Source organism: Natator depressus, chromosome 3 (genome assembly GCF_965152275.1).
Source record: "Natator depressus isolate rNatDep1 chromosome 3, rNatDep2.hap1, whole genome shotgun sequence".
In the NCBI taxonomy this organism is placed as follows: domain Eukaryota; kingdom Metazoa; phylum Chordata; order Testudines; family Cheloniidae; genus Natator; species Natator depressus.
The window spans coordinates 20,402,274-20,420,444 of NC_134236.1; the positions used below are offsets into that span (position 1 = coordinate 20,402,274).

Consider the following 18,171-nt stretch of genomic DNA (forward strand, 5'->3'; position numbering starts at 1 on the left):
ACTCCTTTCCCCCTCATGTTATTCTCCCAGGGGATCCTGCCCATCAGTTCCCTGAGGGAATCAATCTGCTTTTCAGATTCAGTCTTGATTTAAAGATTTCCAGTGATGGAGTATCTACCACATCCAGTGATAAGTTGTGTCAATGGCTAATTACCGTCACGGTTAAAAATTTCCATATTATTTCTAGTCTAAATTTCTCTAGCTTCAACTTCCAGCTATTGGAACTTGTTATAGCTTTGACTGCTAGGCTGAAGAGTCCTCAGAAATCCAAATTCTCTTCCCCCGTTTAGGAAGTTGGAATGTGATCTAGTTACCCCATAATGTTCTCTTTGATAAACTACATAGCTTGAGTTCCTTGAGTCTCACTATAATGCATGTTTTCTAATCCTTTAAGCACTCTTGTGGCTTTTCTTGGAACTCTGAAGTTTATCAACATTCTTCTTGAATTGACACCAAAATTGGACATTAAGTATTCCAGTAGCAGTTACACCGGTGCCAAATACAGAGGTAATATAACCTCTCAGCTTCCTGCTCTATTTGTTGAGTCCCCTGTTTGTACATCCAAGGATTGCATTAGGCTTTTTGGCCATAACATCACACTGGGAGATCATGTTCAGCTTATTATTCACTATGATCCCGAACGTTTTTCAGAGTCACTGCTTTCCAGGATAAAGTCCATCTTGTGAGTAAAGCCTACATTCTTTTTTTTCTTGATGAATAACTTTGTTTGGTGTTTCAGAGTAGCAGCCGTGTTAGTCTATATTCGCAAAAAGAAAAGGGGTACTTGTGGCACCTTAGAGACTAACCAGTTTATTTGAGCATAAGCTTTCATGAGCTACAGCTCACTTCATCGGATGCATAAAGTGGAAAGTACAGTGAGGAGATTTTATATATACACACAGACCATGAAAAAATATACATTGTAGGGAGAGTGATCACTTAAGATGAGCTGTTACCAGCAGGAGAGTGGGGTGGGGGGAGAGAAAACCTTTTGAAGTGATAATCAAGGTGCGCCATTTCCAGCACATTTCCAGGAGTTAACAAGAACGTCTGAGGAACAGTTGGGGGGGGGGGGGGAATAAACAAGGGGAAATAGTTTCACTTAGTATAATGAATCAACCACTCCCAGTCTCTATTCAAGCCTAAGTTAATTGTATCCAATTTGCAAATTAATTCCAATTCAGCAGTCTCTCGTTGGAGTCTGTTTTCGACGTTTTTTTGTTGAAGGATAGTCACTTTGAGATCAGAAATCGAGTGACCAGAGAGATTGAAGTGTTCTCCGACTGGTTTTTGGATGTTATAATTCTTGACATCTGATTTGTGTCCATTTATTCTTTTACGTAGAGACTGTCCAGTTTGACCAATGTACATGGCAGAGGGGCATTGCTGGCACATATCACATTGGTAGATGTGCAGGTGAACGAGCCTCTGATAGTGTGGCTGATGTGATTAGGCCCTGTGATGGTGTGTGTCCCCTGAATAGATATGTGGGCTCAGTTGGCAACGGGCTTTGTTGCAAGGATAGGTTCCTGGGTTAGTGGTTCTGTTGTGTGGTGTGTGGTTGCTGGTGAGTATTTGCTTCAGGTTGGGGGGCTGTCTGTAGGCAAGGACTGGCCTTTCTCCCAAGATTTGTGAGAATGATGGGTTGTCCTTCAGGATAGGTTGTAGATCCTTGATAATGCGTTGGAGAGGTTTTAGTTGGGGGCAGAAGGTGACAGCTAGTGGCGTTCTGTTATTTTCTTTGTTGGGCCTGTCCTGTAGTAGGTGACTTCTGGGTACTCTTCTGGCTCTGTCAATCTGTGGTATGTGTGTACATATAAAATCTCCTCACTGTACTTTCCACTTTATGCATCCGATGAAGTGAGCTGTAGCTCACGAAAGCTTATGCTCAAATAAATTAGTTAGTCTCTAAGGTGCCACAAGTACTCCTTTTCTTTTTGTTTGGTGTATTGAAACACACAGTTATCTGGATCAATGGTTAAAGCTTGGTGTAAGCAAACAGTGTATCAGTGACCTGACCTTTTTCTTTATTTATCACTACCCCATTTTGAGTCATCTGCAAACCTTATCAATAGTGATTTTGTTCCAGGTCATCGACAAAAATGATAAACAGCGTACAGCCATGAACTGGTCCTTCTGGAACCACACTAGAAGCACACCTGCTCAGTGATGATTTCCCATTTCCAGTTTTGTTTTGAAACTTAACAGTTAGCCAGTTTTTAATCCATTTCATGTGTTCCATATTGATTTTGTATTGCATTAGTTCTTTAATCAGTATGTTATGCAGTACCAAGTTGCATACCTTACAGAAGTCTATTACATCAATGCTATTAACTTTATCATGGCTACCCCCTGATACTTGTCAACCAAATCTGTAACCTAATCAAAAAACATACCAACTTAGTTTGACAGGATCCATTTTCCACAAAACCCGTGCTTTCCACAAACCCATAATTATCTTACCCTCCTTTAATTCTTTATTAATGGTCCTGTATTAGCTATTAGGCTGTTTTCACTAGAATCGATGTCAGACTGACAGGCCTATGGTTATCTGGGTTGCCCTGTTTACACTTATTAAATATTGGCATAATGTTAGCTTTTCTCCAGTCTTCTGGACCTTCCCAAGTGTTCCAAGACTTATTTAAAATCAGCATTAACAGTCCAGAGAGCCCTTAGGCCAGCTCTTCTAAACTCTTGGATGCAATTTATCCAGACCTACTGATTTTAAAAGGTTTAACTTTTGTAGCTCCTATTTAACATCCTCCTGAATTAGTGTTGGAATGGAAAGCATATCATCATCATCCATCATCATCGAAGTATAGAACTGGAATGGACCTCTATAGGTGATCTTGTCCAGTCCCCTGCACCGAGGCAGGACTAAGTATTATCTAGACCATCCCAGACAGGTGTTTATCTAACTTGTTCTTAAGAACCTCCAATGACAGATTCCACAACCTCCCTAGGTAATTTTGTTCCTAACTGTAAGGGCAGTTAAGTACTAGAAGTTTTCTTAATGTCTGACCTAAATCTCCCTTGCTGCAATTTAAGCCAATCTTCTGTATACTTAAGACTCTTATCGCCTCCCCTTTCAGTCTTCTCTTCTTCAGGCTAAACAAACCCAATTTTTTCAGTCTTTCCTCATAGATCATGTTTTCTAGACCATTTTTGTTGCTCTCGTCTGGACTTCCTCCAGTTTGTGCACATCTTTCTTGAAGTGTACGGTACCCAGAACTGGACATAGTACTTCAGTTGAGACCTCTCCACTGCTGAGTAGAGTTGAAGAATTTTTTCTCGTGTCTTGCTTACAACATTCCTGCTAATACATCTCAGAATGATATTCACTTTTTTTTAAAATTGTTGATCCGTATTTAGTTTGTGATCCACTGTGACCCCAGATTGTTTTCAGCAGTACTCCTTCCTAGGAAGGCACGTCCCACTTGGTATTTGTGCAGCTTATTTTTCATTCCTAAATATAGTACTTTGCATTTGTCCTTATGGAATTTCATCCTGTTTATTTCAGACCATTTCTCCAGTTTGTCAAGATCTTTTTGAACTCAAGTACTGTGCTCCAAAGTACATCATCTGTCTTTTTCCCCAAATACAGAACAGGAATATCTACTGATCGCTTCTCCTTTTCTGTGTTAATATTGACAATTGTACCTTTTCTGTCTAGTAATGGACCAGTATTATTATTATTATTTATTATTTTATTTTATTTTATTCTGTGTTTTATAGAAGAGGGTTTTGTATTAGAGTTTCGGAAGTCCTGTGTACCTCTGAACAAAAAGGAAGTAGGAAATCAAGAAGTAAACCTAAATGGCAAGTTTCAAGAGAGTATTTGAACCAAAAAAATACCCTTCAGAATATGGAAATCTAAGCCAACTAAAGCCATTAAAAGGAGTCTAAACTCCAGAAGGTAATATGTAAGAAAAATTAAGAGGGCTAAGATGGAATCCAAAGAGGAAATAAGTGAAGATCTAAAATCAAACAAGAAATTCTTTAAGTATATCAGAAGCTGGAAAGCCGGTGAAGGCATCTGCTTTATCACCAAGAATTAAAAGGAACAATAAAGGAAGATAGGGACATTACTAAGAAGCTAAATAATTACTTTGCATTAGTCTTCACAATAGGGGAGATACCTAGGGGCAGATTCTTGGTGTAAATTGTTACAGATCAACTGAAATCAATAGAGCTACGACAGTTTACACCAAGAAAATCTGCCTCTTAGCCTGCCCTTTAGCAAAGATGAGGTACTATCAGCTTCAGTAACTCGGCCAGAGTCTTACATGAATGGGTGGATGAGGTTCTGTTGCCTACAGTGTGTAGGAGGTCAGACTAGATGATCCTGATTGTTCCTTCTGACCTTAAAGACTATGAGTCAATGATATTGAGCTATCAGAGTAAAGAATCCTGGAGCAGATTCATAAACTAAGAAGTAATACATCACCAGGTCCAGAAAGTTGTTCATCCAAGACTTCTGAAGAGCTTAAAAATGAAGTGACTGAGCTGCTAGCAAAAATAGCGGCCTGTGCAACCTTAATAGGGTCCCTTTCTGCACATGCATTATCATAGTCTTTAATTACATGATCATAAACTAGTTATCCACACTCTAACAAGTATCATCTGAGCATGTGCAGACTGAGATTTTTTCAAGAGCTTATAACTTGGCCAGATTTGAGCATTTTTCCCACAAGAATAGCAAAAGGCATGTTTTGCACCAGAATGATCCCCATGTCAAATTTCAAGTTCTAGTTCCAAAGCATGGATGTGCTGGAGTTTATCAGAAAAATGGCTGTAAGAATTTCTTTTAACATGGGGAAAAATAACTTCCTTTTCCCTGATCTCATTCTCTGAAACAGCTGAACCATTTTTCTCTAAACTTGCCCCCCCCCCCCAAATTAGCCTGAGGGAGATGTCTGACATGGAAAATTCTAGTTGTAACGGTTTTAGTATGGCAAAGTTATAAACAATTGAAAAGGGTCTTATAATGGGAAGTGTTGGGTAACCTTAACTTAAAGACAGTGTTACCAGCTTTACCTGTAAATAGACTGTAGGGGTGATCTAAGAAATTAAAGACAAGTAAACATTACAGGTGGAGCTGATAAATAGATCAAAATGATAATTAAAAATTGAGTAATAAAACATGTAAAAGATCACAATATGATAGGATCCAACCAGCATGATTTCAATAAAGGAAAATCATGCCTTGCTAATCTGCTAGTATTCTTTGACTGTGTCAGTAAAGTAATGGTTGACTTAATTTAGACTTCCAAAAGGTCTAGGGCCCTTGCAATATACTACTGAATTGGGCAGTCATTATGTTGGAGGCAAATTATTATAGTGGATCAAAAAGAGAGAAATCTGAGTAGAAGTTAAAGGTTAATTTTCATTATGGCAAAAAACAGTGTGCAGCAACTTTCTGTACAAGAACCGTTGTTGTTTGATATATTTTTAATAAGCTGGATAAAGGGTGAAGGGGCAAACATTTACAGATGGAACAAAATTTTTAGTCAAGTCCAATGAGGACTGAGAGAAACTCTAGAAGGTCTGTAAGCTGGGTGAATCAGCAACATGATGGTTGATGCAATTCATTGTTCTTTTTTGACTAGTGCCCCTGTCGGTGCTCCACGGTAGGTGCACTTGTGTCCCTGCGCTGCCAGAGAACTTTGGTAGCAGTGTCCATTCGGCCCGCACATGTTCCCTCTCCCCCCCCCCCCCCCCCTTGTGTTCTGCCATTAGGCTAACCAATGCGTGCTGGCGAACCCTCCATTAGTTCCTTCTCAACCATACCTGACTAGACACGGAGCTGTTAGCAGTCCGTTCATCTGATCTTTCTCTTTCTCTTAACACTTCAATAGTTAGTTAATCCCCTTCTTAGTTGTAGAGCTTCCTTTATTTTCTTTCTTTTGGAGGAGGGGGACTTTTTATTTTCCCCCTGTGTCTGGGGTTGCCCCAGCATGGGGTATGCCTGGTTCACTAGACTTTGAGGTGTGTCTCATGCAAGGAAGTTATCCCTATAATGGATAAACATTCCTGCTGCATCCATTGCCATGGGGAAAGCCACATTTCCCAAAAGCGGGTTCTCTGCCAACATCTCAAGTCAATATCTTGGAAAGACAGAGAACTGAGACTAAAACTCCTCATCATGGAGGTAGCTCTTCAGCCTTCCCCGGACCCAAGCCAGGAGTCACCCAAATGGTGCAAATCTTTCCCTCTTCCCCACAGCCCTCCACATTTATAGACTATGGGTTTAAGAAAACAGTCGCAGACCCCTCATGTAAGTCTTCAAACAAAGAGGGCCATGAGCTCCCTGAGTGAGCCCTGAGCTAGCTGAGAAAGGTCACTGTCTTGTTTGGTATCATCGATACTGTCAGTACGGAGACCGTCTAAACATGGTACCCATAGCTAATGAAGGTCTGAAGAAGCAGGTACGATTGCTGCATCTAAGGACCTGATGGGCATATGCACCAAAGCAACAGTAATGGCAGATAAAAGCAGAAACAGAGACAGTACCACCGCTAAGATGATGATACTGGTATGAGTGTTACCATTAGCAACATCAAGAATGAGCTATCCAGCCTCTGAGCACTCGGTACGGCCCAGATCACCGATCCCTTCATTGCTGCTGGCCCACCGGCAAGCACCATCGGCACCAAGTAGGTCGGCACTTCAGGAACTTAGACACTCTAGAGACCTCATGGTATCTGACATACCAAGTTTCCCTTGCTCTGTACCAGTGCTAAGTTTTACTTTGGACGCTGGACTCTCCACCAGTACCCTGTCATGCACCTCCAATGGTGACTCGGAATAGCGAACAGGAGGAGATTGTTTCCCGTCACTCCTCCCATGTTCCTAATAATGCCCATTACCAACCTGTTTGCTCCTCAACCAACATGGTATGGCCAACAATAGGTGCCACTACCGGAACCCCTTCCACCGCCCCAGTGGCCCTACTGGGATCCCTGGGCGACATACAGACTCCACGCCTCACGAGCATCTAGTGTGGCCCACCATAAGCCTTTGAGACGCTCTTCCTCAGCTGTGGTATTCAGAGTCTCTGAACATCCAGAGGAGATCCTGGAGGGAACAGGAGGATGGATTCAAGGAGGACCAACATCTCTTCCTCCTCTCCAGAGAAAGCAGTGATGCCCCCTCTGCCATCCCTAGTAGATGACTTTAGGCTATTTCAAGAGCTAGCTAAAAGGGTGGCAGACACATTGCAGGTACCTCTTGAGAAGATAAGAACCTATTGGAAAATCTTGGATATCTTGCACTCCTCTTCTTCCAGAATAGCCCTCCCCATCAATGAGGCCCTTCTGGACCCAGATAAACTTATATGGCGAACCTCGGCATCAGTCATGCTTATCTGCACACAGGCTGATAAAAAAATATTATGTCCCAGCTAGGGATATGAAGTTTCTTCCCCCCCCACCCCCATTCCATTGTTGTGGATGCAGTAAACTCCCAAAGTTGCTAACACCAGGTGAGGTCCATCTCCTGTAAGGGGGACTGGAAGCGCCTCAATGTATTTGGGGGAAAGGCCTATTCAACCACTGCACTGCAATTCAGAATTGCAAACTATCAAGCTCTGACAGCAAAATATGATTTCATCAGTTACGCCAAGCTTAACGTGTTTATTGATCAGCTCCCAGAGTCACACTGTGCACAGTTTTGGGTAGGGCTGTCAAGCGATTAAAAAAAATTAATTGCGATTAATCGTGCTGTTAAACAATAATAGAATACCATTTATTTAAATATTTTTGGATGTTCTCTACGTTTTTTAATTGATTTCAGTTACAACACTGAAAACAAAGTGTACAGTGCTCACTTTATATTTATTTTTAATTACAAATATTTGCACTGTAAAAAAACAAAAGAAATAGTATTTTTCAGTTCACCTAATACAAGTACTGTAGTGCAACCTCTTTATCATGAAAGTTGAACTTACAAATGTAGAATTATGTACAGAAAAACCCCTGCAGTCAAAAATAAAACAATTTAAAACTTTAGAGCCAACAAGTCCAATCAGTCCTCCTCCTTGTTCAGCCAATCGATCCGACAAACATTTACATTTGCAGAAGATAATGCTGCCTGATTCTTGTTTACAGTGTCACCTGAAAATGAGAACAGGCGTTTGCATGGCACTGTTGTGGCATCGCAAGGTATTTACATGCCAGATGCACTATAGATTCATATGTCCCTTGATGCTTCAGCTACCATTCCAGAGGACATGCGTCCATGCTGCTGACAGGTTCTGCTTGGTAACAGTCCAAAGCAGTGCGGACCAATGCATGTTCATTTTCATCATCTGACTCAGATGCCACCAGCAGAAGGTTGATTTTCTTTTTTGGTGGTTTGGGTTCTGTAGTTTCAGCATCAGAGTGTTGCTCTTTTAAGGCTTCTGAAAGCATGCTCCACACCTCATCGCTCTCAGATTTTGGAAGGCACTTCAGATTCTTAAATCTTGGGTCAAGTTCTTTAGCTATCTTTAGAAATTTCATATTTGCATCTTTTTTGCATTTTGTCAAATCTGAAGTGAAAGTGTTCTTAAAACAAACATGTGTTGGGTCATCATCCGAGACTGCTATAATATAAAATATATGGCAGAGTGCGGGTAAAACAGAACAGGGGACATACAGCTCTCCCCAAAGCATGAAGAGGCACATGAATCTTTAGTGCATCTTGCACGTAAATATCTTGGGACTCCAGCTACAAAAGTGCAAACGCCTGTTCTCACTTTCAGGTGACATTGTAATTAAGAAGTGGGCAGCATTATCTCCTGTATGTAAACAAACTTGTTTCTTTTAGCAATCGGCTTAACAAGAAGTAGGACTAAGTGAACTTGTAGGCTCTAAAATTTTACATTGTTTTGTTTTTGAGTGAAGTTATATAACAAAAAACCCTACATTTGTAAGTTGCACTTTCATGATAGATTGCGCTACAGTACTTGTGTGAGGTGAAATGAAAAATACTATTGTTTTTTTACAGTGTATGTACTTGTAATCAAAAATAAATATAAAATGAGCAATGTACACTTTGTATTCTGTGTTGTAATTGAAATCGATATATTTGAAAATGTAGAAAAACATCCAAAATATTTAATAAATTTCAATTGGTATTCTATTAACAGTGTGATTAATTGTGATTGATTTTTTTTTAATCTCCATTAATTTTTTTGAGTTAATCGCATGAGTTGACTGTGATTAATTGACAGCCCTAGTTTTGGGCCATTGTTAGTGAGGGACAACTGATGGCCAATACAGCATTCCAGTCAGCGTTTTTTGCAGCTGACACTGCAGCCCGGTCTAATCTCTACAGCAATGGGTATGTGACGAGCATCCTGGTTGCACCTGTCTGGCTTCCCTAAGGAAGTACACACTACAGTAGAGGACCTCCCCTTGGAAGGCACCAAATTGTTTGCCGAGAAGACTGACACATTCCTCCATATGCCTAAAGACTCCAGGGCCACTCTCTGGTCATTAAGGATTTATACACCGGGACAAAAAAGAAAACTTAGTCCGCAACCTCAGCATAAATCCCATGCACCACATTTCCCAATGCAACACTGTTATGAGCCTCCAAGATAAAAATGCAGATTTTCCAAATGTAAACCATCAGGCCCGCAGTCTTCCTCTTCACAATCACTTACCTCAAAACATCAGTTTTGACATCTTGGTTGAGGTGCCGACAGACCACTCCCCTCAATCAACTGCATCTGACCAGCCCTTCACACCCATTTGGGTACCTCCTTGCTTCATTCCACAACTGGTAAAGAACAATATCCGACCAATGGGTTCTGGAAATTGTCCACAATAGGTACTCCATCCACTTCACCTCCTCCCACCCACTCCCAGCACCCTTCTCCATCTCTGTTCAGGGACTCTTTTCTTGAGAGTTTATTATGACAAGAAATAGATCACCTTCACTGTCTAGGAGCCATAGAGCCTGTACCTCAACACCGAGGTGGCAAAGATTTCTACTTTCGTTATTTCCTGATACTCAAGAAGAAGGGAGTTGGAGACCCATACTGGACCTCAGAGCACTGAACAAATTTGTCAAGGCTCAGAAATTCAGGATGGTCACAGTAGCAGTGATTATTTCATCTTTGGAACAGGGAGATTGGTTTTCGGCCCTCCACCTGCATGATGCCTATTTCCACATATCAATCCTACTTTCTCACAATTTCTCAGATTTATCCCAGGCCAGGACCATTAACCAATACAGAGTATTCCTCTTTGGCCTCTCATCATCTCTGAGAGTATTCTCCAAGGTCCTCTCCGTAACGGCGGCTCACCTAATCTCCCAGCGGATTATGATCTACCCCTACCTGGATGCTTGTCTCCTCAGAGCCCGCTCCTTCAGCAAGGCTTGCCAGGTTACTTAAACTTCTGTAGACATGTCTTTGGAACCCGATCTACAGATCAACGTCCAAAAATAGATGTTCACCCCTGTACAGCGGTTCATAGGAGCCTTTTGTCAGCCTAGTCAGGCTCTTTAGTACTAAGTTTAGGTCCCTTGTTGGAATAGGATGTCTGGGTTGGGGGAAAAGGTTTACTATACCCCTGAGGAATCTATTTGTGGTTGGGTGGGAGAGCACTGAGTACCCTGATATTCTGTGATTCTATGTGTGAACTCCTCCTGTTGGTGTAGGCAGTGTCTACACTGAAGTGCTACACAACTGTGTTGCTGCAGCGTTTCAAATGAGATAAGCCTGAAGCCATCAGATTTGACAGTTTTTAAGACTTTATGTCCAATACATTCTATTGCCTGCTAAAAGCAAATATTGTTCATTTAAATCTTGGTTTAGCAATGTCCATCTAAATATGTTAATTGCTTTGTTTTAATGCAGTGTTATGTTCTAGGCTTCTTTTTGTGTTTGGTTTATACTGCTCAGATTATTTAAATAGGTATGCATATCTTTTATGTGCAGGCTTATCAGTAACAACAGAGCAAATAAATCCTCATGGTTCCAGTGTACGGAAAACAGAAACTAGAGTTGAAGAGGCATTTCGGAACAAACAAAAAAATGCAATAGCAGTTTGGCATAACTCTGCAAATAAATGTGCATGTGAGTACTTCAGATCACATTGTATCAAAGCGAGAGCATTAGCCCAGAGAGCCATGACCATGGATTTGATATATACCTAGAAAAGGACTATTATTTCTGTAAAATATCTGTTTTAGTTAGTGATTTCTTTTATTTCCCCTGTAGAAATAGCTCTTGTGTCTTTAAGAGGCATCCATTTTCCAGCGTCATTAAATCTCTGCTTAGGCAACCATTGAAAGGAAGTGGAAAGCAGGATTTCAAACTGTTTTTGCAATGCAAAAAATACAAGTATTGCAATAGCTTTAAAATATTTTTTTCAGTGTAAAATAATTCTAACCCCAGAAAAAGATAATTTTTTATTCATCTTAAGAAGGTTTTCAATTTACGATCTTTGTGTTTCACATATGTACATAAGTAAATATTTCCTGTGTTAAATGGTCTATACGGCAGTTTTTTATGGTAGAAATTAGTACGCTTTAATTTGCTTGCAGGAATCCAGTTGTGAGCAACTTAAGTGTCCAGTGCTGAAAGTTGATGGGCACCCTCAACTTATCTCATTTAAATAAATGGAAGATGAGGTTGTCCAGCACCTTGCAGAATCAGGACATCAATTCTAAAGTACAAAAGTATCTTGTATTATGTTTGATGGTATGCTGTATAGGTTTTCTGAATGTGGTTTAGGTAATAATAGGGACTAACAACTATTCTTGAGACGTTTACTGATAAACGTAATTAAATGAGTTGCAGTGAGCTTGGTTATAAAATTGTACTATGTGAGCTTATTTGACCAACCAGAATAAGGGGGCATATCAGAGGGAATGTGTGGGGGCAATTCACTGAGACTAGTGAATGAGCTTCCAGTTGAAACTGTGGGGTCAATTATAAATATTTAAGCAAAAACTGGATAACTTCTTAGGGAAGTTCACATAGATCGAAGCGGGAAATTTTTTCACTGATCTTTCCTTTTTCTCCAGTGTACTTTTGGGGGGAAGGGGCTGTGTGCATGCATCCGTCCGTGCATGAGTGTTGGTCCCAGGATATGAGAGACACAAGGTGTGGTAACATCTTTTATTGGACCAACATCTGTTGGTGGAAGAGATAAGCTTGAAGAAGAGATCTCTGTAGCTTGAAAGCTGGTCTCTTCTACCAATAGAAGTTGGTCCAGTAAAAGATATTATTCCCTCACCCGCTTTGTGTGTTTTTGGCATGGTAATGATGCGACCTTCCTGGCACCAAAAAATGTTTTGGAAATATATAGGATAGATTTGGCATCAAATAATTCCAGTCTGTGGCCTGTATTTGTGGCCTTGTTTCTTGCCCAGTCCTTCAGTTCCTGTGCTTAAGGAATTAAATAATCAGCAATATGAAGTAACTGTTTGAGATGTTCTAAAATAGTGGAAGCAGAAGTTTGCTTTCTGTGTTCTCATTTTGCCACATGAATAAAGAAAAATGTGGACACTTCACATAAAAATAAAGGTAGAAAAGAAGGTGGCCCATGATTGTTTGCACTCAGTTCTTATGTGCCCTAAATCAGATTGCCACACTGTGGTCCACAGAGTGCTTCCTGGTGGTCTTTGAGGTGCTGTGCTACTGGTTCCTTCCTTCATTTCCAGCCAGGACTCTTGTGGAAAGGAGGGTCAGCGCCACTAGTCACTATTGTATTAGAAAAACTTGCTGCTTCCTTCCTCTCTCTTCCTGACCCTCTATAGGTGACACGCTGGCTGTTGCCTCAGGGGTACAGCGAGGAGCCATCAACGGAAGGAACTGCCATCTTCTCCAATATATAAGTGCAAACTGAGCTAGTGTCAAGGCACTGTTCTCAGGAAGATCTGGAACTATGGAGAGTGGGAGAGAAGAAAACTACAGGGCTGGCTGAGATTTGGGAGCAGGCAGGAGGCAGTCTGTAACCTAGGTGGTAAGAAGGGAGCTGGGTTAGGCTGCTGCAGGGCTGGGGTGAGGTATCTGGGAACTAGAGGAAGAAACAGAGAATTAAATGAATAGCCAGGATGGACCACCAGTATCTTGGGGAAGAGGGTCAAGGAGGTGGAGGCACAGGATCTGGAGACTAGGGAGAAAGAACTGTGGGTCTTGGGGCCCGGAACAAGCATGAGAAAGAAGCTGGAAGCAGGGAAGGGAGTGAGGGGACAGCCTCAAGCAAAGGAAGAGCAGGACTAAGCGAGGAACAAGGGAGCTTGAATGGCAGTAGATTGTGGGGCAGGACTGATTTTGTGAGGTGGTGGTAAAACAGATTGCAGAAGATAATCTTAGAATCATAGAAACGTAGAACTGGAAGGGACTTCGATAGGTCATCTAGTCTAATCCTCTACACTGAAGCAGGACTAAGTATTATCTAGAAGATTATTTTGTTTATAGAAAAGCAAAAAGGAAATCCTTTGGAAGAGAGATTAAAACTGAAGTACCTTCGACAGATTTCTGTTGACTGTCATAATGTGTGGATAGTTTGTGTGTGATTGGTTTGGAAAGGACTGATTCTGAATGGAGGGGGAATATTTTAGAGCCAGAGTAGGATGTTTTGTGATTTACAGGTCAGTGAAATTAGGAGGGGATGAGGTAGTCTTTGCTATCAAAAAAGTTTGGCAACATTTGACTTAGAAACTTAATAGTAATATCAGAAAATGATTGATATAGTTTGATTATATGGGACCAAAACTGTTCTTTATAGTTAGCATTTCTGAAACAGACTTCCATTTTTTTCTTTAAGGCTGAAACCAAATTCAATTTTTCCTTATAAATGATGTTGATCTAGCTTTGATGTAGTCTTTTTGTATGCAATTGTAGCATCTTCCTGATCAGTTTTCTCTTCCAGGAGATTTCTTTATGACATTTAGAGAATAGTTGCCAAAAATTGGGGTAAGTCATATGAAACATATAATAATAAACCCTTTTATAAAGCAAGCTGTTGCGCATCTTCTCCTTGGGAACCATACTGGAGAAGAGACTTTTTTTTCCCCCTCAGATATTTCAGTGGCTTTGCAAAATTGTAAAAAAAAGAATGATTGTTTATGCAAAACTACTACTAAAACAAGTTTAGCAAAGAATTGCAGTTACATTTTATCAAATAAAGATTCATGGTCAAGAATAACCAAGACTAGTGCATTCCTATCATTTGGATTTCACCTATTTACTACTTTGTGAAATTGGTGCCATACTTTTAATTTTAATGTTAGTAATGTATTTTGGAATGCTTGTTTCTCACTGATTAAAGCTCAAGGTCTCTCTCTATACCAGTGCAATTATGTTTCTCAGGGTTAAATGACATGGTGAAAAAGGCAGTTGAGCTGCTTCTAGATTGTGACTTCCACTTTTACTACCATTGGTTGAAGCTATGTCACATTGTAGATGACTTAAAAGGGTTATTCTAATAGGAACTGATGAAAATTCATCCCTGAAAATACCAACTGATGGATACCTTCAGCTTGGCTCAGTTTAGCCTATTCTTTATTATGAACTACATTCTCTTCTGATACGTTGTTATCCACTGAAGTAAATGAAGTTATTCTGGATTTACACCAAGAGCTAAATTTGACCATATGCTTCTGATTGTGTTTGCTACTTCTCTTGTGCTATCCATATTGTGAAGTTCAGTGTTGGCATTTTCATAATATCCTTGGCATACTGTTTTCACACTTTGAGTTGATAGTTAATTCTACTTCACGTTACCTTGAAAACATGGATCATTCTTACAGTCAGGCCTCTGAGATATTTTTATTTTTTACTGTCAGTCAGATTTCTTAAGCAATAATTTAAGTGCAGGGTAGACTTTTTAGTTTTGTGCGTAAAATAGTTTTGTAGCATCAGAATCTTCTTTTACTGGTACTTTTGAGGGGTATATCTTGCCTTTTCTTTGGTATTAAGTTCTGCATCCTTTTCCAAAGCTGTTAGAGCTCTGCTGTCTATACAGACAAAACCCAGTGTTTACTAAATATATAAAAGAAATTGGTAGAGATTGCAATTATAAAATGAAGCTATAGCAATTCTGAGGTCCTGGCGAGCAAATAGGCCATGTAGTGTTGGATTAAAATTAATTTAAAATAAATACCAAAAATATAAAATCCCAACAGTTTGTTATCCCTAGTTCAGTTACACTGGTGGCTGTCCTAGGTAGGGTGACCAGATAGCAAGTGTAAAAAATCGGGGAAGGGGATGGTGGAGGGTAATAGCCCCCAAAATCGGGACTGTACCTATAAAATTAGGACATCTGGTCACCCTAGTCCTAGGCTCTGGCAGCTTTCAATGTTTTTACAATTGTGTACACTAAATCTGGTAGTACCAATGGGGAATATTTGCTAAAAATAGCTTTGTGTACGCTCCACGTACCCTGGCAAAATAGGGAACCTATAATTCATCAGATCCACCAGTGACAGCAACAAGGAAAGATGTAGTGTAGACAGGGCTCATGTGGACTCGGGTGTTTTACCACCAGGGCATCTAACTTTGCCCTATGTGGAGGTGACACTGATGTGACTTGGGTGTAAGTTTTGTGGGAACACACCAGTGATATAAGTGAAGGGTGAGTGGGGTTTACAGTGGTATGACATGAGTGACAGGGGGGCGTGTGTGTGTGTGAGAGAGAGAGAAGTGGATGAGACAGTGCTGGTGGTGTGTCTTGTCCCGGGTAGCTGGTAAATTAGTCACTGCTGAAGCAGTTTAAAATATACGTTTTGGAGGCTACAACAGCTAGAAGTGCCCCTTTAACTATTGCAAAGTTGCTGTAATAAAACTTAGTTCATATTGCTGTGTCTTGCCAGTAGATGGAGCATGTAGCACATTATTTTGCTGTCTTACAGTCAGATGCTTCAGTGTTACATCCAGATGGTCCCTGTGGGGAAGATTTGCTTTTTTTGCTGTATTCAATAGTACTGTATTAAATTGGTGGAGTAGACTGACCAAGTGCTGTTCTGCTTGCATAAGAACCTGCACAACTTGTTATGTGGAGTGAGAGGTGCTCCTAATGTCTTATCCGTGTTTGACAATTGCAGGAAGGAGAATTCTTGTAGATTTATTTTAAAGCTAGTGAAGTATTAAAAATAGAATTAAATTCCAAACTTCAGATTAAAATTTATTTTACAGCAAGTAAAAATAATAGGAGAAACATATTACTGACTTTATCCTACTAGAGTAAGCCAGACTGTCTGTGAAGCTGTCTGGTGCTGAGACCAACCAAGGAAATGACCGGGGGGGGAGACATACTTCCTGAATAAAACCAATGTTTAGTGTATTTAAGTAAAAGCTGTGGCTTAGGATAGATTAGTCTTCACCAGAATTTGCAAATGACCTAAGTTTTGATGCCTGTTAACCTTCTGGTGGAAGGATAAAGAAAGCTCTGCTACTTTTTGGGGGGGATGGTGACAATTTTTCTACAGCAATGTTAAAAAGAAAAAAATTCTCTTTCCATTACTCATCCTCTTTTTCTTCATTCTCACTCCCTCCACGCAAATTCCATTTATTCAGTTTCCTTTCCCTTCTCTTTGAGATGACTTCTGAATGCTTAGCAGACGTTAACTAGTATTGACTAGCGACTCTAAAACAAGCGAGAGATCCTGAGGGAGGAGCGGAAACACTGGCTGCCTAATATTTTTTGACAATTTTAACCAGTTTCTGCATTTGTGACCAAAATCTACACTGTTTATTCTGGAATTTCAGCACCCGTGTCTGATGGCATTTTAACTGTCACCTAGAACTGAAGGGTTAAGATGACTGACACGGATTAAAATGCTGGTAGCTGCTGATGCCTTGTTAGGCTAGTGTTTCAAGTGTTGCTGCTTCTGATGGAACTGCAGTGATGATAGCATAACAAAGGTAAAAAAAAATTGTGGGCAAGAAGTATAGACCCAGCCACATAGACCTCTGCTATATTGCTTCATTTCAAATAATAGATGATGCAGCTTCTTAAGAGGGTGGTTTAGTTGACAAGCCTCCTGAACTTTAAAGGAAACTTTTTAAAACATTAAAAAAATCGTCATCTTCAAAGTGAGTTACACACACTAATTAATCCTCAGAACAATCTTATAGTGAGGTAGAGGGAAGTATTATTGACATTGAGTGTTTGAGCGGTGGGTGCAGATGGAGTTACTACCTGAAATTAGAACTCAGGAGTCCCTGTTTTTCTAGCCTGAGCTCAGACAACTACTGTAGATCATGACTATACCATACATAGTTTTGTATTAGGAACATACAAGACTTGCCATGCTGGATCAGAGCAGTGTTCCATTTAAAGCAATTTCATGTCTCTGACATGAGCTAGAAACAGATGTTTCACAGGAAGGTGCAAGAAATCCCACAGTTCACAATCATATATTGCTGGTTTTTGAGGCAAACTTCTTAACTATTTTAGTTAATGCCTTTCTAAGCCTTTAAGAATTAGGCTTTTATAGCTTCTAATTTAAAAAAAAAGAAAAAATCCTATGTAACGAAACTATGGATGTTTTTTGTTACTCTTGACTCTCTAGTTGCTTTTTTAATCCCATTAAACTCTTGTTCTCAATATCCGGTGGCAGTAAGTCCCATAGGCTAATTATGGATTGCGTAAAAATAATGTTTTGTTCTTTTTAAATATGTTGCCTTTCAATTAAATTGAATCTTTTTGTTTTGTGTTATGATAGAGGCAGTGGGAGCTCCTGAATGACTTTTTCTGTATTTTTTTCTTTTGTACACTTCTCTCTCAACACACTTCATATTTGTCTCCTCCCTAACTCAAATAATCCCAACCTGTTCAGCCTCTCTTTGTATGAGAAGTCTTCATATGTCTGTAAACATTCTGATCACCAGCCATGTTACATTTACGTCATGCCCGCAAGGGGACTACTGAGGAAAAGTCTTTTCTCTTGCAAATGAGTTTTTCTGAGTTCACAAGGTTTATACTCAAATCATCAATTTGACCATGAACACTGCAGGTATTAGTACAAGAAGACGGTAAACAGAGTATGTGATGATTATGCATTAGATTGTGTAAAGTATTGGGCTAAAGGTTGCTGTACATTGTTACAGAACGGTTTTTGACTTTCTACCTGTAGTTTTGTTTTCCACCTTTTTCTTTTGTGTGCTTTATTTTCTGAGCCATGTTCTTTCGTTCTGTGTTTTCATTAATTTTAATTTCTCCTTTT

The 18,171-nt window shown here is 40.0% G+C and overlaps 1 protein-coding gene across 2 annotated transcripts in view; it reads left to right on the forward strand.

Moving 5' to 3' along the window:
• Positions 1 to 18,171, forward strand: part of ATAD2B (ATPase family AAA domain containing 2B) — a 170,917-nt gene that overhangs the window by 128,182 nt on the left and 24,564 nt on the right. For both annotated transcript variants that reach the window (XM_074947518.1, XM_074947519.1), the window contains exon 24: positions 10,931 to 11,068. In XM_074947518.1, the coding sequence (XP_074803619.1) occupies positions 10,931 to 11,068 (138 nt within the window). The remainder of the gene's footprint in view (positions 1 to 10,930; positions 11,069 to 18,171) is intronic.